The sequence below is a fragment of the Hyperolius riggenbachi genome, chromosome 1 (assembly GCF_040937935.1).
Source record: "Hyperolius riggenbachi isolate aHypRig1 chromosome 1, aHypRig1.pri, whole genome shotgun sequence".
Lineage (NCBI taxonomy): Eukaryota > Metazoa > Chordata > Amphibia > Anura > Hyperoliidae > Hyperolius > Hyperolius riggenbachi.
The window spans coordinates 649,215,613-649,240,289 of NC_090646.1; the positions used below are offsets into that span (position 1 = coordinate 649,215,613).

General features: G+C 43.2%; 2 protein-coding genes and 1 long non-coding RNA gene across 10 annotated transcripts in view; 2 read left to right on the plus strand and 1 right to left on the minus strand.

Annotated features, from left to right (window-relative positions):
• Nucleotides 1–24,677, plus strand: part of ST8SIA5 (ST8 alpha-N-acetyl-neuraminide alpha-2,8-sialyltransferase 5) — a 989,793-nt gene that overhangs the window by 430,200 nt on the left and 534,916 nt on the right. The window lies entirely within an intron of this gene.
• The window catches only part of LOC137531529 (uncharacterized), a 296,668-nt gene that overhangs the window by 203,439 nt on the left and 68,552 nt on the right, over nucleotides 1–24,677 (minus strand). For 2 of the 8 annotated variants that reach the window (XR_011023661.1, XR_011023665.1), the window contains exon 5: nucleotides 3,933–4,024. The exons of the other annotated variants lie outside the window; for them this stretch is intronic. This is a non-coding gene — a long non-coding RNA (uncharacterized lncRNA). The remainder of the gene's footprint in view (nucleotides 1–3,932; nucleotides 4,025–24,677) is intronic. 8 annotated transcript variants of the gene reach the window in all.
• SKOR2 (SKI family transcriptional corepressor 2) overlaps nucleotides 1–24,677 on the plus strand; it is a 60,587-nt gene that overhangs the window by 17,373 nt on the left and 18,537 nt on the right. Inside the window, exons 4-6 of the mRNA XM_068251413.1 lie at nucleotides 12,794–12,868; nucleotides 20,064–20,129; nucleotides 23,057–23,155. Coding sequence (XP_068107514.1) covers nucleotides 12,794–12,868; nucleotides 20,064–20,129; nucleotides 23,057–23,155 — 240 coding nt within the window. The remainder of the gene's footprint in view (nucleotides 1–12,793; nucleotides 12,869–20,063; nucleotides 20,130–23,056; nucleotides 23,156–24,677) is intronic.

Genomic DNA, 24,677 nt, shown 5'->3' on the forward strand with positions numbered 1-24,677 from the left:
ACATAAAAAAACTTTCCGTAGTTGAACTGACCACTCCCTAACAATAGCAGCAGACTATGGTGGATCTAAAAATTGATGCAAACCCCCCCTCCCCCCCTCTAGGAGTCAGTGATGTTAAATGCCTAACTGTAAAACGCTGCAAGGACCGTGAGGTGCTCGATAAATGTGTAAATGATAAAGTAACCTTTTAAAGTAGGATTCGACTTACAAAGCTATCAATGTACGTAGTTAAGGATAAGCAAGATCATACACAGCTGAAGAGCACATAAAAGGTACGTAGTTAAGGATAAGCAAGATCATACACAGCTGAAGAGCACATAAAATCTACGTAGTTAAGGATAAGCAAGATCATACACAGCTGAAGAGCACATAAAAGGTACGTAGTTAAGGATAAGCAAGATCATACACAGCTGAAGAGCACATAAAAGGTACGTAGTTAAGGATCAGCAAGATCATACACAGCTGAAGAGCACATAAAAGGTACGTAGTTAAGGATCAGCAAGATCATACACAGCTGAAGAGCACAAAAAATGTACGTAGGTAAGGATAAGTAATATTTATACTAAAATAGCAATTTATACTAAAATAGCACTTAGAACTAGGATGGAGCCTTACGCATACAAGGGGAAGAGGTTGAGAACTATGAGTAGACTGTAGACAAAGAAGCAGTATTTACTTCTCTTGAAAATACCTCTCATACACTTGTATGGGGACAGTCACCTGGGAGATATTGGGACTCAGTCCCTGGGATGACAGCTTGGGGTCAAGTTTGTACAGACCCCTCCCTAGCCTCTAGGCTTGCAACACATTTTGATGTTATGTGTGTGTGTTTGGGGGGGGGGAGCAGGGGCGATGGTGTTGATCCCCAAGATGGATAGACGGATCGTTTGCCAACATGCTAAGAGGGATTAAGTGCCACTGTACACTCACTAGTTTCTTGCCAGAGACGGCCTCAACTGGCCTACTCAGCCAAAAACCATCCAGTGTGTGTACGAAGCTTTACTCACTTACTCTATCCCCTGCGTACATGCATAATGGGCGGCGGAACTAGCTGCTGGTAGAATATCAGTAAAATTACCGATATTCTACTGTTCTGCAGTGGTAATTCCATTTATTTTACCAATATTTTACAATCGCTAAATCTAACCCTATTTTTACACAAGCCTTCCCTCTACCTACACTTCACCAATTCCCCCCCACACACACACCAATGCTTAACCCTCACCAACCCCCCTCATAATGCCTAACTCTAACTGATGCCCCCACTGATGCCTAACACTGACCACCAATGTAGATGAAAAATATCGGGCACCATGGAAGATAGAGCGGCCTCATCGGGGCCCATGTTATTATTGCCAATTTAGGGAAATTTGTGCAACCATGGTTTTCTATAAAATAGCGCATAATGGAAGCTGCCGCTACAAATAGGGGGGGCACGATGCTATGAAGTTGCCCAAATTTCCCTTAATTGCTAATATCAACATGGGCATCTACGGGGCACCCAAACCTCTGTAGCAAATTTTCACCCTATTCCCATCTACCTGTCTGTCTGACTAACCATCCATCCCTGTGCATGTGTGGTGACTGTGTGTATGTGTGTGGTCATTCTGTGTGTGTATCTATGTTTGTGGTAATTTTGTGTTTGGGTGAGGTGTGTGTGTGTGTGTGTTAACTGATGTGTGTGTATGTGTGTGGTAGGTGTGTGTGTGTATGTGTGTGGTAACTATGTGTGTGTGTGTGTGTGTGTGTGTGTGTGGTAAGTGTGTGTGTGTGTGTGTGTGTGTATGTGTGTGGTAAGTGTGTGTGTTTGTGTGTGGTAACTATGTGTGTGTGTGTGTGTGTGTGTGGTAAGTGTGTGTGTGTGTGTGTCTGGTAACTGTGTGTGTGTGTCTGGTAACTATGTGTGTGTGTGTGTGTGTGTGTGTGGTAAGTGTGTGGTAAGTGTTTGTGTGTATGTGTGTGGTAACTATGTGTGTGTGTGGTAAATGTGTGGTAAGTGTGTGTGTGTGTGTGTGTGTGTGTGTGTGTGTGTGTGTGTGTGTATGTGTGTGGTAAACGTGTGTGTGGTAAGTGTGTGTGTGTGCCTGGTAAGTGTGTGTGTGTGCCTGGTAACTGTGTGTGTGTGTGTGTGTGTGTGTGTGTGTGTGTGTGTGTGTGTGTGTGTGTGTGTGTGTGTGTGTGTGTGTGTGTGTGTGTGTGTGTGTGTGTGTGTGTGTGTGTGTGTGTGTGGTAACTAATGTGTGTGTGTGTGTGTGGTAACTGTGTGTGTGTATGTGTGTGGTAACTGTGTGTGTGTGTCTATATCTCTCACAATCTTTGTTTGCTCATTTCTGTGACTATCTCCTTCCCTCTCCCTGTATCGCTCTCCCTCTCACCATCCATCTACCGTCGGTCATATTTGCGCTGTCAGTCAGTTCGGTTTGTATACTGTAATGACTAAATGAGGTTCTGACTGATCTGTTTGAGGCCTCGCTGCCGGGTTTAATCTCATTTACATCAGCTTGCCGTGCGCCTGCCCGCCCTGTCTATTAACACAAGAGGTTACATGGCAGATATAGTAATGCAAGCCTTGATGAAATGAATCTGGACCGGGGCTTTTCCAAGGAACAATGTCACAGCTCTGCTGTCAATGTATATTATAAGTACACTATGGATGTTCTACACTCTCTTATCTCGTCTTAAACTCTGTCCTATACTCTGCTACAGGGGCGTAACTAGAGGGGAGCAGCACCTGAAATCGCAGGGGGTCCAGAGCTGTGGGGGCCCCCCAACTACTAACCTTCCCTTCCTCCGACACAGGGGACTATACTGCAGATCATATGTTTATGTGGCTACACTTGTGATGGGTGTGGAGATCATGATGGCCACACTTGTTCTATGACCTTTGTGAGATGGGCCCCCAGGCTGTGAGGGTCACCAGGGGGAGGCTAGGGAAGGGGTGTGAACATAAAGGGCGGGGCATTCAAATTTTGCTGGTGGGCCCTTTAAATTGTAGTTACGCCCCTGTCTCTGCTATCTTTATCTTCTCAAACTAGGGAAATTAAAACCTGCAAAGCTAGGCATACGTGGGTCAATCACGGTCCAATATGAAAAGCTAATCGATCCCTCTATGATCAGAGGTTTGATTGGCTAGCAGTGACATAGCAATAGGGGGTGCAGAGGTAGCGACCGCATCGGGGTCCTTGGGACAGAGGGGCCTTCCTTAAACCACAGTATTAGCTCTCTATTGGTCCTGTGCTGGTAATAGTCACTTCTATAGATACTTTGAATAGTAGTAATCATTAACAAGCTGTTCGCCATCCCCTTCTTGCACCTGTGACACTGGGGTTGTCCTTGGCAGGTTTTGGTGTGCTGTATCAATTGTTATGTATAGAGTGTGTGGGGGGCCCAATGAAAAACTTGCACCTGGGGCCTACAGCTCCTTAGCTACACAGTTTAAGTAGAAGAATCCATATTGATTGGTGTGTACCTAAATTTAGCTGCAGAGGTAGTAGAAAAATCAGAATCGTCCCCTGGCCTCTGATCAGTCTGGCTTGTTGAGGATTTTAAAGAGGAACTGTAGTGAAAATAATGTAATGAATAAAATTACTAATTTTTTTTAACAATATTCATTTATAAATTATTTAGTCTGAGCGACATCTTTAGTCCTGTCAGGTGCAGATCTGCGGAAATGTTTGTTTACTGAGAGTCCTAAAGCCAGTGGAAAATATAACTGGTCTCCCATAATGCTAGGGTGAGGGTGGGGATTCACCCTAGGCTAAACATCACTGGGAGGGTGGTGCTACATTTAATATTCAGCAATATATAGATATAGGAGGTGTTTCTGATGCTGAAACCAGGAGAATTACCATAAAAGTGGGTATCCTGAATACTTCACTGTATTCTACTATCTGTCACAACAGGGCCTCTTTCATGTGGGGACCTCAGCTTACCCTTGTCTGCTCTGTGTCACACGCTTCCATCAGTTCTCCATGTTGTTAGATGATGTTACTGGTCAAACTATCCATCTCTTAGAAACTACCTTCTGAGATGAAAAACAGAGCAAATAAAAACATTTCTTATTATGTTGCCTTGTAGTAAAAATATTTTTTTTAACCATTTTTATAGTAATATTTGCTACAGGGTTTTATGAGGGATGCTGCCCATGAACTGATGTTAGATGTATCGGGAATTTTATTTGAGATCTGTGTCTGTGAATTACAAAAGGAGTCAAGGGGGCCAACTTCATTCAGTCAGATCCAACGTCGAGGTATTTTGGGCCAATCCGATTCCCTATTTCTCCTAAGTTTTCTCCTAGGTGATATTTTCACACGTGGGGCTTGATTCACTAAACCGTGATAACTCAAATATCATACCTTATCAAAGATCACACCTTATCAAAGATATCACAGCTTATCAAAGTTAACACGCCTTATCAGAGTAGCATAGCAAGCGCTACGAACTTATGCCTGCTAATTGGCAATGACACTCGTCCTGCACTGAGCCCCTGTGGGTTTGTAGCATTCGCTATGCTACTCTGATAAGGTGTGTTAACTTTGATAAGGCGTGATATCTTTTCATAAGGCGTGATATCTTTTCATAAGGTGTGATATCTTTTCATAAGGTGTGATCTTATATAAGGTGTGATATCTTTTCATAAGGTGTAATATCTTTTCATAAGGTGTGATATCTTTCCATAAGGTGTGATCTTTGATAAGGTGTGATATCTTTCCATAAGGTGTGATCTTTGATAAGGTGTGATATTTGAGGTACCACGGTTTAGAGAATCAAGCACCTTATCAATAAAATGCCCCCAGCGAGCAAGAAAATATTCAGAATAATTTTGACAGCACTTTTTCAACTTATTTTTGGGACTGTTTGATTCAGTTGCAGACTTCTGAAAAGTTATTTTGAACAGAAGATGAAAAATTATCTCCAAGGAGAAAACTCAGGAGAAAAAGTGAATTGGGTCAGACCCTTTTTCTTCTAAGTTTTCTCCTCGGTGATATTTTCACCTCTTATCAATAAAATGCCCCCAACGAGCAAGAAAATACTCAGAATAATTTTGACAGCACTTTTTCACCTAATTTTTGGTACTTTTTGGTTCAGTTGCACAATTCTGAAACGTTATTTTGAACAGAAGATGAAAGAGGAAGTGAACTGGGGTCAGGCCCTTTTTCTCCTAAGTTTTCTCCTAGGTGATATCTTCACATATTATCCATAAAATGCCTTTTCAGCCTTTAGCAAGCAAGACATATTTTTGGCAGTGTTTTTTCACCTACTTTTTAGCACTTTCTCAATAGCAGAGTGATGAAAAGTTATTTTAAAGGGAGATGAAAAATTATCTCCTAGGAGAAAACTTAGGAGTACAAGTGAATTGGATTGGGCCCCAGGGCCCTTATTCAATTACCTTTTTCTCTCGAGTTTTCTCCTAGGAGAAAATGTTTAATATTCTATTTAAAATAACTTTTTAGCACTTTGCAAATGAAAATGTACCAAAAAAAGGAGGTGAAAAAGTACTGCCAAAATTATTTGAAGTATTTTCTTGCTTGCTGGTGGTTTGAAGGGAATTTTATTGACAAGTCTGAAAATATCACCAAGGAGTAGGAGAAAACTCAGGAGAAAAACTTAATTGCATATGGGCCCTGAATGTAGCACCAAATATGTAGTTGGGGGAATGGCGCTGTGCTTTCTGTAGGGGGCAGCACTGTTGTGAAGGGTGGTTGCGACTGTTGGGGGAGGTACCTGTGACTTCTGAGGGAGCGGTCTGTGACTATAGCTGTGTCTCTGGCTGGAGGTGGAGGGAGGAGCCTATGAATAATGGGGTGACTGCTGTAAGAGATGCTTGTAGCTACATGGAGGTTGCTCAGAGGCGTACCTGGGTAATATAGAGCCTATGGCAAACACTGAAAATGCGCCCCCCTTGGTCAGAGCCCCATTCTTTCTCGCATACATGTTATGGTCGCCTGTGTTTTTTGGCTCGAGATATTGCGGAAGTTACTTTTTTTTGTAATATCTCTTTTTATTCCCTCTTGTGTCCTCCTTTCTAAAGCTAAGCCAAGTGTTTTTCTGGTTCTGCGTTTTGAGGTTTTGAGGTTTTGATTTAAAGGACGATTATCGCAAAAACTAAAATTTAAAATACATGAAGACAAATACTTTAAAAAAAAAGTACATTTCTCCTAGAATAAAATGCACTATACATGACTTTTCTCCTATGTTGCTGTCACTTACAATAGGCAGTAAAGATCAGACAGATCTGACAGGTTTTTCGACTAGTCTATCTACTCATGGGGGCCAAAGCATTCCTGGGAAAGGATCTATACAAATGTTTGCTGGCCTCCCTAGGCATTTTCACACCATTCTGGCAGTTGGACTGAGCAAAAGGAAGTGCTTTTAAAAATAAATAAATAAATCCCTGAGGATCCCTCATGAAGACGAGACTTTAGGCTAAACTTCCAACTTTAATGTTTACACCTTTCCTGATACAACCCTCGTCCCAAACCAACAGCAGGAGATACAAAATAACCGTATTCTACACCATCCTCTTACAGTGTACCCAAGGTGACATGTGACATGATGAGACATGTGTATGCACAGTGCAAAGCATACAGTACAAATAACTAGACTGTGCTCCTTTTTCTGCCTGAAAGAGCATGGTACGCAAGTGACAGTTTGTCTCTCTCAGGGGCGCCGCGAGGCATAAAGCGAACCAAGCGGTCGCTTGGGGCCTCACAATCTTAGGGGCCTCGGCGGCTCCGTGACGTCGGCGTGACGTCACTTTTTCCCCGCAGCCCCGCCGGGCTGGCAGAGCAGAGCAGGGCTACAGGAAGATGGCCGCCGCCGAAGCCCTGCTCTGGAGACTATGTCTCCAGTACAGGGCTTCGGGTGGCCATCTTCCCGACCCGTAGCCCTGCATGAATCAGCGCGGGAGATTGGAGGAGGAAGCCAGGGAGGGAGCAGGGGCGCCGCGAGGCATAAAGCGAACCAAGCGGTCGCTTGGGGCCTCACAATCTTAGGGGCCTCGGCGGCTCCGTGACGTCGGCGTGACGTCACTTTTTCCCCGCAGCCCCGCCGGGCTGGCAGAGCAGAGCAGGGCTACAGGAAGATGGCCGCCGCCGAAGCCCTGCTCTGGAGACTATGTCTCCAGTACAGGGCTTCGGGTGGCCATCTTCCCGACCCGTAGCCCTGCATGAATCAGCGCGGGAGATTGGAGGAGGAAGCCAGGGAGGGAGCTCCGTGGGAACTGCGCGCCTGAGAAGCCGGCCGGGAGAGGAGACCAGGGAGAGAAGACTTCTGCCAGTGCCAGCCTGCCAGGTGAGTAAATTCTTTTCTTTTTGCAGCCGCAGCCCTAATTGCGAATTTGCTGATGTGGCCCTAATTGCGATTGATTTCTGCTGAACTGTGCCCTAAATGCGTTTGATATCTGCTGAAAATGTGGCCCTAATTGCGATTGATTTCTGCTGAACTGTGCCCTAAATGCGTTTGATATCTGCTGAAAATGTGGCCCTAATTGCGATTGATTTCTGCTGAACTGTGCCCTAAATGCGTTTGATATCTGCTGAAAATGTGGCCCTAATTGCGATTGATTTCTGCTGAACTGTGCCCTAAATGCGTTTGATATCTGCTGAAAATGTGGCCCTAATTGCGATTGATTTCTGCTGAACTGTGCCCTAAATGCGTTTGATATCTGCTGAAAATGTGGCCCTAATTGCGATTGATTTCTGCTGAACTGTGCCCTAAATGCGTTTGATATCTGCTGAAAATGTGGCCCTAATTGCGATTGATTTCTGCTGAACTGTGCCCTAAATGCGTTTGATATCTGCTGAAAATGTGGCCCTAATTGCGATTGATTTCTGCTGAACTGTGCCCTAAATGCGTTTGATATCTGCTGAAAATGTGGCCCTAATTGCGTTTGATTTCTGCTGAACTCTGCCCTAATTGCGTTTGATTTCTGCTGAAAATGTGCCCTAATTGCGTTTGATTTCGGCTGAAAATGTGCCCTAATTGCGTTTGATTTCTGCTGAAAATGTGCCCTAATTGCGTTTGATTTCTGCTGAAATGTGGCCCAAATTGCGTTTTTATTTTCTGGTGTCTGGGGTAACTGTTGCTGCATTTATTATTTAATGGTCATAGTTGGCTATATTTGCTGTGCTACGGTTAAGCTTCGCCCATACAATGTCATGGCCGCGCCAATCTTTCGGCGCGCTACGCGCGCCTCAATCACCCCAACATCCATTTTTTTCCCGCAAACAGCCCCGCCCCAATCCGCCCTCCTGCTCCACCCACATGTCATGGCCACGCCCACTTATGCGGGATAGCCACACCCATTTTTCGCCGCGGCGCGCTTCGCGCGCCGCAGGATAGGGCCTCTTGCTACAGTCCGCTTGGGGCCACAAAAACCTTAGCTGCACCCCTGGTCTCTCTTATGGTGACCATACATGGTACAATTTTTTCATACAATCTTACCATTTCTATGTAGTATAAGGGTAAATTAAAGAGAATCTGTATTGTTAAAATCGCACAAAAGTAAACATACCAGTGCGTTAGGGGACATCTCCTATTACCCTCTGTCACAATTTCGACGCTCCTCGCCGCATTAAAAGTGGTTAAAAACAGTTTTTAAAAGTTTGTTTGTAAACAAACAAAATGGCTACCAAAACAGGAAGTAGGTTGATGTACAGTATGTCCACACATACAAAATACATCCATACACAAGCAGGCTGTATACAGCCTTCCTTTTGAATCTCAAGAGATCATTTGTGTGTTTCTTTCCCCCATGCACTGAAGTTTCAGGCTGCTCTTTTCTTCCTGCAAACAGCTTTGCCCTTGTTTGTAATTCCTCAGTATGTGAAAGCCCAGCCAGCTCAGAGGACGATTTATCCAGCTTGTAAAAGATAAGAGAGAGAAGAGAGAAGCTGCTCTAATCCTAAATAACACACAGGCAGTGTGCATAAAGGGGAGGGAGTTCATAGCAGAACCACAACACTGAAGAACTTGGCAGCCTTCCAGACACAGGCTGACAAGTCTGACAGGGGAGAGATACATTGATTTATTACAGAGACTGTGTTAGTAGAAAGTGCTGCAGTTAGCCAGAACACATTAGAATAGCTTTTGGAACTTGTAGGATGATAAAAAACAGGATGCAATTTTTGTTACGGAGTCTCTTTAAGTGAATATACTGAAAGGATAATTTAGGCAGTTCCCTTATATTACATAGAAATGGTAAGATTGTATGAAAAAATTGTACCATGTATGGCCACCATTAGTCAGACTATAGCTTAATGCTCACTGATACGGAAATACAACCATAAAACTCTTTCCTGGAAGAGAACAGCTTCTGATTGCAGGGGATAGATAAAGGTCAGTAGTTCTTATTGACACAGTGTGAAACAGCTCTTAGGGACTGTAGATTCAAACATACTCCTGAATGTGCAATTATTATTTATTGGTGGCGGGAATGATTTATATACATTTTAATAAATGTAAAATGTATTTTTTTATGATTTGAAAATCAGTGTTTCACCCCACTTTGAAGACTTTTTCTTTATTTATTGGGTAAATGTGAAATATTATACATAAATATTTAATAATTATCACCTGACAGGTTTCACCCAATGCCAGAGCATTTCCAGGCTCAAATAATCACACACCTACACAAACACACGCACAAGCACTTGCATGTACACACACACAAGGGTCTCCCCTCCCCCCGTCCACGCACAGACACACACCCTGACTCCAAGCAAAGTAAGCCAGACTATCAACACATGCCGTGCTGCAGCTTAGGCCCAGAGCACTACCACTGTCACATAAATACACATACTTCACAGTCACACATTATTACTGCATATTCTGGTGTATAAGACTACTTATTAACCCTTAAAAATCTTCTGTAAAGTCAGGGGTCGTCTTATACTCCGGGTGTCATTGATGCCGGGTGATATGCCCTATCCTGTTACCGCCTCTCAGATCTCGCTGCTGAGGACTGTAGTGAAGCGGTGCAGGCGCATATGTGCGAGATCTGAGAGCCAGAGAAGGAGGTAAGTAGGATACAAGGGTGGGCTAGAAGGGTGAAAGAGGCGTGTTTTATGGGCACAGCACGATCTATTCTTCCATACCACTCTGATAAACAGGTAGAGCTGATCAATCCGCTTAGGGAGAGGGAGAGTTGACCAATCCAACCAGTCAATCGCCTATATGCTATTATATACTGGGTACCACATACAGTACAGCACCAGGATCTGTTCATACATAGCAGCAGTATATGATGTTTTTTTAATTTTTATTTGGTGTGCGTTGGAAGAGGGGTAGTCTTATACCGCGAGTATATCCCAAACTCTATATTTTAACTGGAAAAGTTGGGGGTCTGTTGTTGTTTTTATTACTATGCGTTGACAGTATAAACTGTTACAATTTTTCACTGTGCTTTACAGTTGAATAATATGGGTCACTCTAATCAATAATCAATCATCTCTCATCAATATCTCTAAATAATACATGTTATTGTAACTCTCAACAGACTCCTGATAAATTGTCTAGGGTCAGTTAGGAGGGCAGCCAGCCAATTAACCTACCAGGGTGTTTTTGTAACGTTGGAGGAAACCCAAGGAAAAATTGTGAGAATATACAAACTCTGTTCTGAGATTATACAAACTCCCCGAGAATTTACAAACTCCCTAGCCAGGACACTCCCAGCAAGGTAAACCAGACGGAACTGTCCGGTTTACTCTGTTGTGAAATAACAGTGTCTCCTGCCATATCTATTTTCTCCTGGCAAGTTTAGCATGGTAGTTTGGAGCTTGCCTACTGCATAGCCAGATGTACTCACAGCTCAGTCATATGCTGACTACACACAGGCAGATCTCTCATCAAAAATGCAGTTAAGATCTCTGTGAAATATTCTCACTGAAGATATTGTTTACTGTAAATGGATGTGATAATAAGATTACAATGGGCCTCATTTATTAAGGTTGTCACAGCAGTAACTCAGTGAAAAAGTGCTGTACAGACATGCTGCTTGGCATTAGCCATACAAGATGTGCTGTTCTAGGGAAGGGAGGAGGGACAGGAGGAGGAGCAGGGATAAAACAAGCAGCAAAAGAAAACTGCCATTTAGTGGCAGCTGTACACATGCTAGATTTCAGGCCAAGGAACCCAAAAGCGATCACCTCAACTAAGGGTTGTCCAGCCTGTCCACAAGGCTTTAAGCCCGATACCCACATTAATCTTTGTCGGCCAAAATAATTGTGATTAGTCATACAATTTTATGTCCATGCACACTCATACTGGGTACATACGATGCAATTTCCCGCCCGATTGGCGGGTGATCAGACAGAAAGTTGCATCTTGTGTACATGTCCAAAGTGCACCGATCGATAAAGTGATCGATTTTCAATTATAAGTGCGCAATCGTGTGTACCCAGCATTTAAGTACAATTGAAGTGAGAGGGATATGGAGGCTGCCTATTTATTTCCTTTTAACCACTCCGCATCCAGACCTTGTTTACCACTTACGGACCAGAACAGTTTTTACATTTTAGCTATGTCCCTATTTAATCAACAATAACTTTATCCCTACTTAGGACACCTAAATGAAACATATATTGTTTTTTTCAAGACAAACCAGACTTTCATTGTATGGCATTTTTTTCCCTTGAACAATTTTGTTTTCTATGATTTTAATGGGAAAAAGAGGAAACAAATAGAAACAAAACACATTATTTCTCAGTTTTACCAAATACAGTTTAAAAGTAAAAAGGGCTATTGTAGATAAAAAAGCACACATTTTGTTTGGCTTTTTCTACTGTTTATCACAAAACTTAGATTATGTTCCTGTCACAATTTATGTTGAAGATATTTGATTTTGAGATAATTGCACAGAGTGCATTTTTCACTATGATTTGAGAAAATAAAAGTATTTTTAATAGTAAAAATCAATCTTATTGGCTCAGGAAACATATATTCCCTTTCACTAATTAGTGCTGCATCAGATAGTGCCAGATATGTGCACAAGAGCCATGCCCAGTTTTGCACAGCTGGGCTTCTGCTACAAGACGTATATCTACTGATTTGTGGCTTAGATGAAGTCACAGAGGACGTAGATATACTGTAGTGGTGGATAAAGTGGTTAAACAATACCAGTTGCCTGGCTATCCTGCTGATCCTCTGCCTCTAATGCTGGGTAGGTACACACAATGCAATTTTCCACCTGTTCAATGGGTGATCAGATGGGAAGTTGCATTGTGTGCACATGACCAAAATGCACCCAATCAATAAAGGGATTGATTTTCCAATGCTAAATGGGCAAAATTGATTGCTTTATCGATGGGGAACCGAACGACCATAACGGAAATAATCACCTGATTCCCACGGATCGGGCAAGAAGTTGCATCGTGTGTACCCAGCATAATACGTTTAGCCATAGCCCCTGAACAAGCATGCAGCAGATCAGGTGTTTCTGACATTATTGTCAGATCTGACAAGATTAGCTGCATGCTTGTTTCTGGTGTTATTCAGCCAAATAGGCAGGGCTGCCAGGCAACTGGTATTGCAGGATTTGTATCAGCTGTAGCAAAGAAATGTTTTTCTTTAAAGGTTATTATGATGTTGCTTTTAGAGCAGAGAGGAAGTTCTGAGTTCAGGTGCGCTTTAAGTAAAATCAGGCCTTATGTCTATGGACCTACCCGATAAGAAAGAGGTGCTTGCCCAACCACTATCGTTTTCTCCAACCTGACACTTGTAAATAAACATTCTAATCAAAAAGCCTTATTTTCCATGTATTGTGTTAAAATCAATTTATCTTATGTCCTTGCAGATAAAAGTAAAGAAATGCATTTCTACATCACAGATTCCGACACAGCCACCGGTGAATTCTGGCGAGAGATATCAGGTACGTCCCGCTTTCGATAAAATCTCGTTTCGTTTTTTATTCTTTCTTTATCCGTCTCGGTGAGATAAAGCCAATTGCCTATTTTGTATTTTCCTGCAAAGCTCTGAAACACAACAGCGCTCAGAATTGATAGCATGGCAAAAACAAAAAAGCAAATTTACCATAAATAAGAAAATAAATAAATAAAATAATATAAAAAAAAAAATCACCGCCAAAGCTAATAGAAAGAGGATTATTAATTGCCGAGAAAGCATCAAAAGGGATTTCGGAAATATATACAATGAGACGGCCCGTGAAAGGAAAAAATAAAAAAAAATTAAAAAAAACGCAACACGACAATAATTGAAATGTTTCCTCGCAAACCTTCCATTTAAAAGGATCACAGCTTATATCTGTCAGAAAGACATTAAAGGTGTTTTATGGCGTCGCTGCCAACATTTATATTATCTCCGTGATAATGATCTCTACACAAAATGTATAATACATTTACAAAAATTACATTATACAAATTAAATGAAACCACCTTTTCGCTGATTGTCGAACGTCTCGGAGGGCTTTGCCGAGGACGTGATTGGAAGTTTTGATACTAAGTTGTCTATTGCAGTGTCTTAAGGAGAAGGGTTTTTTTTTTTTTCCCTTGCTTTCTTGGGGACTGGGAATCTAATTTTCCATTTATGTAATGCAAACTGCCTTGGCTTTGACTATTCACGGTTAATTGACTGTCAAACGAGGTTGTTATCCCGAGGCAATGTCTGCAAATTTGCCTGTCAAATGAGACAGAGAGAGCAAGCAGCATAGAGGGAGGCTGAGAGGGGCAGAGAGAGAGAGAGAGAGAGACAGAAAGAGAGAGAGAGCTGGATTGGGACGTGGCTCTCAGCAAAGGTAATAGGGGATCAGAACGTACAAAAGGGATTGGGGTGCAAAGCCCGATTTCTGCAAAGGCAAGTAAGGTGATAGCTGAGGCTAAATAGGGGGACTGCCAATGGAAGGGTGGTACTGCTGCACAGGAAAGAGAGAGGCTGTCTATGCAATAGGGAGAGAAGAGCTTTTGTATATGTAAGGACTGCAGTACCAGGAAGAAGGGCTGCACATGGAAGAAGGGCAGCAGAAGATATATCTCATAGGAGGGCAAAGTATATGAATCCTACCTGTAGGGGTGCAGCAGCACTGTACAGTATGTATACATCCCTAATGGGAAAATGGTCTGTAGGTTTTAAAATTCGATATCCCTCTTTTATTGGCCCTGTTTCGGGAATCAGGACTTTATGTGCAGGTTGCCATTAATAAATGAATGATTTAAAGGACAAATGAGAGGGATATGGAGGCTGCCATATTTATTTCCTTTTAAGCAATACCAGTTGCCTGGCTATCCTGCTGATCCTCTGTCTCTAATACTTTTAACCATAGACCCTGAACCTGCATGCAGCAGATCAGATGTTCCTGATATTATTGTCAGATCTGACAAGATTAGGTGCATGCTTGTTTCTGGTGTGATTCAGACACTACTGCAGCTAAATAGATCAGAAGGGCTGCCAGGCAACTGGTATTGTTTAAAAGGAAATAAACATGGCAGCCTCCCTAGTCTTCTCACTTCAGCTGTCCTTTAACTATAATTGTATAAAAAACTTCTAATTTAATATTTGCTTATGTATTCATTAAAGGTATGTTCTCTTAAAGTGAACCTCCAGACTAAAAATCTACTCAGCAGCACTGAAAAGGCTTGGTGTTTCTTTAACAGTTTCACAGCATCAGAACTTTGTTTTTCTTACCTAAGCCTAATATCTAGGTGCACAGAAGCTAAGCCCCGCCCCATCAAAGAATTATGTCGGGGCATTTTGTCCCTGATGCTGTGCAAAGCATGATGGGATTTCTTATGTTGTTGTTCTGGTTGCCTAGCAGCTGGGAGGGGTGAGCAGGACACAGGACAGTTGGAACTGTGTCTCATGCTCCCTGTCACCTCCTTTCAATCAAAAAGATGGCTGCCTTCATGAAATCACAAACATTTGCCTGTTCTTTTAAAACAGGGTGGGTAAGAGATTATATTACCTATCTATTTTAATTAACATAACTAATGTAACTTAATGACAGTATGTTTGTTTAGGCTTAAGTTGATCTTTAAGAACTGAGGATGTGTGTATGTGTTTATGGTGTTGGGAATGAAGGTGGGTATTCTCTTCAGAACTGGAGCTGTGTTGGGGGGTCTATGATTTCCTCAAAACTGGAGATGTGGATGGGGGCGTGTTCTCCTCAGAACTGGAGGTGTGGCAAGGGGCATGTTTTCCTCAGAACTGGAACTGTGTTGGAGGGGCATGTTCTCCTCACTCAGGACTGGAGATCTGGAGGGGGCGTGTTCTCTTTAGAACTGATGGCTTGGTGATAGCGTGTTCTCTCTCCTCAGAACTGGAGCTGTGTTGTGGGTGTGAGTCCTCCTCAGAACTAGAGCTGTGTTAGAGGGGGCGTGTTCTCCTCAGAACTGGAGTAGTGTTGTGGGTGTGAGTCCTCCTCAGAACTAGAGCTGTGTTGGATGGGGCATGTTCTCCTCAGGACTGGAGCTGCATTGTGGGTGTGTGTTCTCCTCAGAACTAGAGCTGTGTTGGAGGGGGCGTGTTCTCCTCAGAACTGGAGATGAGGCAAGGAGCCTGTTCTCCTTAGAACTGCATGTGTGCCAGCAGCATGTTCAGAACTAGAGCTCTTTTGATGGAGGCGTGCTCTCCTCAGAACTGGAGGTGTGTCATGGGGAATGTTATCTTCAGAACTGGAGTTGGGGCAAGGGGCATGTTCTACTCACAATTGGAGGTATGGTGAAGGGCTTGTTGTCTTCAGAGCTTGGTTGTTGTACATTGATTAAAGCCTTTCCACACTTTCTATATTTTTTACTCCCCTCTGTCCTCTAAAACTACAGAGGGTCCTGTGGTGCCCCAAAACCACCTCACTTATGAAAACCCCAAAGTAAATTCAAGCTGGCTCTGAGTTTCTGAAGGTTCTGCAGCCCTCGGGAGCTAGAGACCTGAGATTGTCTAAGTTATCAGACTTGCACGTGACCCTCACCCACAAATCTGTCTCCCGTTCGTTCTGCTGGTGGTTTTCATGAGTATTTAGACTCCTAATCTGACCCAAACCTGCTTTTTGTCTTTCTCTCTAAAAGTCATACTAGAAGTATAATAAAAAGGCAAACTATTATCCCTTATTATACCTTAACAATGCCAGCGCTGTGGAGTCTGTACAAAAATCATCCAACTCCGACTCCTCAGTTTATGAAACCTCCGACTCCAGGTACCCCAAATTGCTCTGACTCCAACACCTTGACTCCGACTCCACAGCCCTTGCAGGGTTAGGATTAGGGCGATGGAGTGGGTACAAAAACCACTCGACTCCTCAGTTTATGAAATCACCAACTCCGACTCCAAAAATTGCTCCGACTCGGACTCCTCAACTCTGACTTGACAGCCCTGACACAATGCCTAAGAGATTTGTTTAGAGTTTCTTTAAAAGTTGAGCAGCCATATTAGAGATCACAGATGTACTGTATAAAGTACTCTTAAATACAAATAATAAATATAATACATATATCTATAAAGTATAGAAACAGAGATATGATAGATAATTGCAGTCAACAAATTATTCAGAATAGAACAGCAGGTTGGAACCTAATATACCACAAATTTCTCTTAACTGCACAGACATATACATAACAGCGTAATGTTTACATGCACTCAATCTGAGGGCTGATATAAATGCATAGAGGAATTGTAAAACCAATTAGATCATTATACCAAAACAGCAGGGGAGTGTTAAGAGTTTACGCATGCTTCTCGAGTGTAACATACATACCTGTGTGCTTCTTTAATTATATATATTTGTGTTTATGTGCTTTGATTTTGCGTCTCTTGAATTGCTGAGAAAATTACATTTTATTTGAATAATTACGTACTGTTACTAACTTCCTGTTAAATGGAAGCGACAGAAAAAAAGGGCTCATCGAGCTGTTGATGTGACATCAACAGTTCGGATTTTGGACATTTTTGTAATAGTCATGAAAGGGAACCTGAAGGGAGAGGGATATGGAGGCTGACATTTTTATTTAATTGTAAACAATACACATTGCCTGGTTCAATAGATAATTTCTGATCTGATTTTCGATCGTTTTTCTGATCGATTTCTCATAGAAGTGAATGGAAATCGATCAGAAAAATGATCGGAAAATTAATCGGACAGTAAATCTCCTGAAAAATCTCATTGTGTATTCCCAGCATTAGCCATAGACTCTAAACAAGCATATGCAGATTAGATGTCTTAGATAATAATCTGCCAAGATAAGCTGCATGCTTGTTTGAGGCCTGGAACCCAGTAGGGTGCTTTTTTTGAGCATTTAGGGAGCGCTTGAAATCTCATTTCCCTAAACCCTCTGCCAATGTAAATAAACGTGAAAAATTCCACAGTATCGATTGCGATTAGCAAAATCACAAACGCTGGACGTGCAGCATTTTGGGAGCATTTGCGCTTCAATGTAAAGCATCGAAGCGCTGGCAAATCGCTCATGAATCGCTACACATAGTCATTTGTGTGTGATTTTAAATTACGATAAACTGTAAAAAAAAAAATCATAATTTAAAAGGAGCAATCATAATTAAAATCGCAAATCGCTATCACAATCGCTGCCAAAAAAGCTGACACTTTTCAAAATCACTCCCAAAATCGCCGGAAAACACTCATGAAATCGCTTAGCGCCTGAGAACCACTAATGCAGTTGTGTCCGCTTCTATCAGCATCAGCATCTGTAACATTGATGTGTTGTTGAAAAGCGGACACAACTGCGCACAACTGCGTTAGTGGGCTCAGGCCGTAACCAAACATAGCGATTTGCGATTTGTAATGGGTTCCAGGCCTCAGGCATGTTATTCACACTATTGCAGCAAAAGTGATCGGGGAGACCGCCAGGCAACTGGTATAGTTTAAAAGGAAATAAACATGGCAGCCTCCAAATACCTCTCACTTCAGTTGTCCTTTAAAGTTTATTACTTTCAAAACGGCCATCTCACCGGTCACAGGACTGCTGCCAGAAAACACGAATGATCCCTTTTGAGAAAAAAAAACAATACTATCTGTACTGGAATACACTTGCCTCTGTGACACGTTTCGCTGGTAGAACCCGCTTATTCAAGCAATAAGGGAGAAACTGTATATCAGTGTCTTAGTGCTAGGCACCTCCAATCAGACCATTGTGGTCTTCTGTTGGGACGCAAGTCCTCCACTACTTCCCATTTTAAACTGTTTTTAGAGAATTTTATCCTTTTTTTGGGCGTACGAGAGAAATCACAGCTGGGAGACTTGGGCGCAGGATACAGCCGTTATATGGATTATCCTGCTGCTGCACAAGTCCCGGCGACGTTAATTACTATTCCCCATCCAGGTCCCACATGGACCTGGGGAATGATGGAATGATGTAATTCGGCTTCCAGCTATTGCTGGCGGCCGAATTACAGTGTCTTAACCTTCCTGGCGATACAATAAAATCGCCAGGGAGGCGGCGCAGCACTTTTTTTTTAAATCATGTAGCTAGCCTAGCGCTAGCTACATGATAGCCGCTGTGCAGCGGCATCCTCCCACCCCCTCTGATCGCCACCCATGATCAGAGCAAACAGGAAATCCTGTTCAGAACGGGATTTCCTGTTTGGCTTCCCCCGTCGTCATGGCGTCTGGGGGAGTCCCGATCCACCCCTTAGCGCAGCCTGGTGGTAATTGGCCAGGCTGCACACTGGGTCTCGGGGCGGGGCCCTCGAACGCGGCAGGTAGCGGCGAATCGGCGCGGAGCGGCGGCGATCAGCTTGCACACGCAGCTAGCAAAGTGCTAGCTGTGTGTAACAAAGCAAAAAGTGTGGAAATCGGCCCACCAGGGGCTGAGAAATCCTCCGCGGCGGCTTACTCCGAGCTCAGCTCGGGATTATCGCCCAGGAGGTTAAAAGTAACTTCAGCTCCATCTTCTGATGGCGCCATAGTTACTCAGTTTGCGCCGCTAAAGCTGTAATTCCTATTACGGTCTATGGTGATGCCGGCAGCGCCCAAATCTCCTGGGCTCAATTCCTAGTGTTTGTTTTTTGGTGCCTGTTTTTTTTAATCCTGTTTTTGGCTTTTTGCATTTTCGTTTGTCCACCCATGGTGGAGGGGCGTTACCCCATTGCTTCCAGCCAGAGCAGGATCATGCACCAGGCAACTTAGGTTGATGCTTGGGACCTCTGAATGCTAAAAAGGCTTCCCTCTTCTTTCGAGGGGATCCAGCGATATGACCGCCCCAAAGATCTCCTTGTCAGCATGCCCGGATGTGCAGTAGCGGCTCTCCGCTCGGATTCCGGTGGAAACAGCTGTGCCCGATCAGGTCCGCTCTACTGCACAGGTGCACGGGTGGTACTTGAAATATTTCAGGTGATAAGTGGTACAATTAGTGAATAGACTAAAAAAGCCCTGGTTTAGAACATGTTTCTCCTTCCCAAATTCCTTACTGCATCCTCAGTATAAATTCTACATCTTGTAAACCGAAATGGTTTTAAGATATAGCAGATCAAAAAAAAAATACAAAAAAGTTAAAAATTATTTTTGTTCTTTTTTTCCCCATATTGCACGCTGAAGGTTTATACATACGGTACATAAAAGAACCTAAAAGGCAACAAAAATCCCAGAAAGGACTCCGTGGTAGGGTATCTGCCTCATAAAGCGTTTAATTAACTTTTGCATCATCCTCTCAGTGGGTCACCAGGAAAATGTCTGCGCCGCTGATCCTTCTCCGTCTATATTTTAATAACTTGTTGAAGTGTTGGCATTAAAGACAGAATGAAACTAATAAAACCGTGGCGTAAAAAGAAGGCATTGGCTCGCCATCCACACACACAACAGATGTCGATGTGTTTTGTTACGGCCACCAGTAAACAAGGAAAGCGACGCAATGACAAAAGGAGCGGTTCCTCTGCTGAGCTGGAGACGACACCTCTCTCCCGCCTTTGGCTACGTTTCTTACTGAATGGGCCCTTAAACTGAAATTTATGTCATCACTCCACTACCCATGAAACCGTTTTAATCTTGAGGAAGGCAATTACTCTACTGACATAAAAAAAAAATCGGACTGGGGAGGGGAAGTGAAATAAATGATGGAAATTCAAAGTCAACAAAGTCATTAAATGTGTTTTCTCTCGTCTGTGTGTAGGAGAAGCCAGCCAAGAAAACGGCACGTCCCAAGCCATGAAGAAGGACGTTGGCACGATGGGAAAAGGTAAAAAGCAAGCTTTGACTGGTGGACTGCCAGTTGTGATTCTTGCCAAAGTAGTTGGGCCTACAAAGGGCCCTGTGAAAAGGTTGAAATATAAAACTGTAGCCCTGAAACACTCTTAGTCACATAAAATTCACTAATCTCTTGCCCAGATATCCAATATCCTCTTCATCTCCTGTTGAACACTCAGGTGGAGAGTGGAATGAAATGAGGTTCACAGACCGCAAACTGTCAGGACCATGGTCATGACATCACACTGTGGGAGGGGTTTCACCACTATATTAATTTCCTCTTCATTTCCTGTTGAACACTCCAGTAGAGTGTGGAATGAAAAGAGGTTCAGAGACAGGAAACTGTCAGGACCATGGTCATGACATCACACTGTGGGATGGGTTTCACCACAATATCAGCACTGCAGACCCCCGTAATGATCTATTTGAGAAAAGGTAAAGGCTTCCTGTGGGAAAGGGGGTGTCAGCTTCTGATAGGACTGAAGTTCAATCCTTGGCTAACGTTCCTTTTTAAAAGGGTACCTGTAGAGGAAAAAAAGGTGTATCAAATGGGTACTCACCAAGGCTTTCCCCATCTTCCTCCACTTGGCCGTTCCAGCACTGCATCCCCTGAAATTCCGTTGACATGCGAAATAGCACGGACCCAATCGGGCTCATCTCTTTCCGCCGATGCTCAGGCGGGTCCTTGCTACTGCTCATATGCAAGCCATCTGAGCCTCCGCAATAGTACAGACCCAATCGGGCCCGTCAATTTCTGCCAAAGCCTGAGTGGATCCGTGCTACTGTGCAGGTACAGTACAGCCGCACGCTTCCGAGCTTTGGGGCTCTCAGAGTTGGAATAGCGTAGAGGGCGAGGACAGGGGAAGCCTCCGGAGGATCCAGAGCCTTCCCTCTCATGAGGTAAGTATTAAAATTTTAGATTTGCAAACCTCACAGTGGCCCATATGCAATTCACTTTTTATTCTGAGTTTTCTCCTAGGTCACGGGTGTCAAACTCCAGGCCTGGAGGGCCAGATCCATGCCAGTGTTTAGGATGGACTGAGAAAGAGAGGAATGTGTTCTACCGGATGGACCACACCTTTTCTGATTCAGTCCCATCAATTAATTTGAGCTGTGTCCAAAACTGTGTGAGGACCTCTGCCCTCGAAGGACCGGTTTGACATCCCTGTCCTAAGTGATATTTTCACACCTTACAAATAATATACTTTTTAAACCACCAGCCTGCAAGAAAATACTCAGAATCATTTTGAGTTACTTTTTCACCTACTTTTTGGTACTTTTTCAATTGCGAAATGCTGAAACGTTATTTTAAAGAGAAAATGAAAACTTATCTCCTAGGAGAAAACTCAGGAAAAAAAAATGAATTGCATATGGGTCCTTGTGTATAGCTAAGTGTGTATGATCATGAACTTGAACTAAAGAGCAGAGCCGGATTTGTACTTTTTACCACCCAAGGCCCACTATTGCAGTTGCCTCCGGACCAACAGCATCCAAAACTTACCTACAAAATGGCAGGGATTAGACTGTAAGCTCCTCTGAGGACAGTTAGTGGAGTGATGGCAGTGATTAGATTGTAATCTCCTCTGAGGACAGTTAGTAGCGTTGTGGCAGGGATTAGATTGTAAGCTCCTCTGAGGACAGTTAGTGGCGTTGTGGCAGGGATTAGATTGTTAGCTTCTTGGTGAGTGGCACATTTGGTGAGCAAGAGACAGCTCAGAGATCACTGTACTGTAAGTGCCAAATCTGACTGTTGGTAGCTCTCAGCCCCTACGTGCAAACTCTGTTCAGACTTGGAATGCAAATCACGAATCACGATCGCAATTTTGCGTCATGAACTTACGTGATTTGCATTTGTGATTCCCATTCAATAGAACAAGAATCACATAGCAATTGCCCCCAAAATGCTGCAGTGAGAATGATCCCATAGGGATACATTAGTAGCTTTGATTCACTGATCCCCCTCAATCAGCAAATCACTGAAAAGTTTCCGTGTGAATCAGCTCTGAAGCTGGGCCAGCACTGGCTGCTAATGTGTGCAGAGTGCCCCCAACTGCTGGGAATGTTCTGCAGGATAACTGCTGCTGCCCAAAGCCCTCCCATTGCTTTCCTGGCGCCCTTAGCCATGGCCATTGTGGCCTTGCCTGAAATCTGACCATTCCAAAGAGGGAAACATTTCCTGCACCCTCAGACACCCCAAGTTATCCAGCATAAGGTACAGTAGAGGGTGTCTGAGGATGCCTATTTCTTACATGTTAATAGCACACCAAAAATGGATCCCTTAAAAGGAAACCATAGAAGCATTTTACAGCCTAAGAGCTGCAGAAAGGCTTCATACAAGGTCAGACGTAACGTCCTATTACCCATCTCGCTCCGCGACAGACAGAGAGCCTGGGTTTTAGCCTGTTTCTCGCTTAAAGGTTGAACACATTAGAGTCCATTATTCGCCCTTCATTATGCGCGAATCAGGACTTTTAAATACCTACATTAACTCCTTCACGGCCCCAGGCTCCAAAGCCATTAGTCAAGGCACCGCGACGGCTAACTGCAGGCTCGCCCTGGTGGAAAGGGTTAGCGGCTCCTGTTAGGTGGGCAACCGGGCTTTTTGAACCATATTTTACGCTTGACAAGCAACATATGAATAATATATAGAACTTGGGTGGATATAATTGAGATTAATGCATGTATATCAATCAATACATGACACGGGTAATATAATACTTTAAAATAATATATTGCATTGATTTATATTCATGGATTTATGCCTCAGTACTGAGCCGAGGATCGAGGGAAGGGGGTTTTTAAGCCGATAAAATATTTTGTCTTTTTATAATAAATGGGAGCGTTTAATAGCCCTGTGCCGAGGGGCAGTCGAGTCTCCTTAATGATGGGTCTATTGTGTTCTTTTCCTGCCTTTTCTAGAAGAGCTCCAAAAAGTCCTGTTTGAACAAATAGATCTGAGAAGAAGGCTGGAGCAAGAATTCCAAGTCTTAAAAGGAACCCCGTCCTTCCCCATCTTCAGTAAGCAGTTGTTTATGCCTTTTGCACTTCTTTATTTGTATCTATTTTTGTACTATTTATTTGACTTTATCTGTTTTTAGCTGTAATGTGTAAATATTTTGTGTAACATATATGGAGAATACATTTTTACATAAAGGCCCACCAGTTTCAGTAGAAAGCAGATATGATCAGAGGTGGTCAGTGAAACACTAAGGCCCCTTGTCTAAAGGAGGCTGAAGTGTGTGAGGTCATTTGGGGGATCGGCAGTCTTCTATGTTAACTATCGGTAATAGGGGACCCAAACGGTGAGTTGGGCGCCCGATGCGGCTAGTAGCTGATCGATTACTTCATAGGAATTATTGGTTGTAGCCGATCGTACATGATCAGCTACAACTAGCGGTTATTTGGGTGTAAGGGTTAGGAGGGTCGGTTTAGTCACTTAGAGGGAAGGTTAGGGTTAAGCATTAGGTAGAGGAATTAATTTTAGGCACTTAAAGAGAACCAGAGATGAAGCACCCTCATGTATTTTATTACATTTATCAGTGGGAACATGACAGTAAACACCTACCCTGCTTTTAGTTTCATTGTTATCTGCTTAATTAGTCTATTAGCAACTGTGATAAGAATCCACCGACTATTCAGTCGAGGTTTGACCTGGAATCATTATAGCTGAGTCACTCTTCTGTGGAGTCCTTTCAAGCCCAAGCCTGTCACCTCCTGGCTTAGATCTTCTGCTTTGCATACTGAGAGCTGTTATGACTGGGAGGGGCTGCTGCTCCTGAGAGAGAAGCTCTGTGGCTGTAATATGATCCCTGTGTGCTCTGTGTGCACTAGATTCTCATAGGAATGAAACTGCAGTTATTATCAGTGACACTTCCTACAGACAGGCAGATCATACCAAAATGAAAGCACATAGATGAAAGGCTGCATTTAGCCTAGATAGCAGCATAGTCTCATATAGCCTAGACAGCACATCCAGAACAACTCATATAACCCGGAAGGAGAAGGGATATGAGCCGGCGGCCATATTTGATTTTTCCTGGAGCAATAATGGATAAAAAACACTAAAAAAGGCACACCAGAGCGGCAAAATTATCAGGTAGAGCATTTATTCTTTACAAGCTATCAACTGATATGTTTATTTTGTGTGAAACGTTCATCTCTGGTTCCCTTTAAGGGTGTGGTTAGGCATTAGGTAGGAGGGTTTGGTTTAGGCACTTGGGGATGGGAGGTCAGGGTTAGGCATTAGGTAGTGGAGTTCATTTTAGGGTCTTAGAGGAGAGGGGTAGGCATTAGGAGGGGGTTCGTGTTTGTCTTATACTCTTATGCTGGGCATACACGGTTTGTTTCTGCCGCTCAATTCTCTGCTTGATCGTTTTTGCCGCTCGATTCTGCAGTTGATTCTCTTATCTTCCACTCGTTTTTTTATCTTTTTCCATTCACTTTTATCAGGAATCGAACGGCAAAACGATCAAACGGGAGATCGGACATGTCGGAAATTATCTATCTAACCATTAATCTGCCTCAAAAACGAACCGTGTAT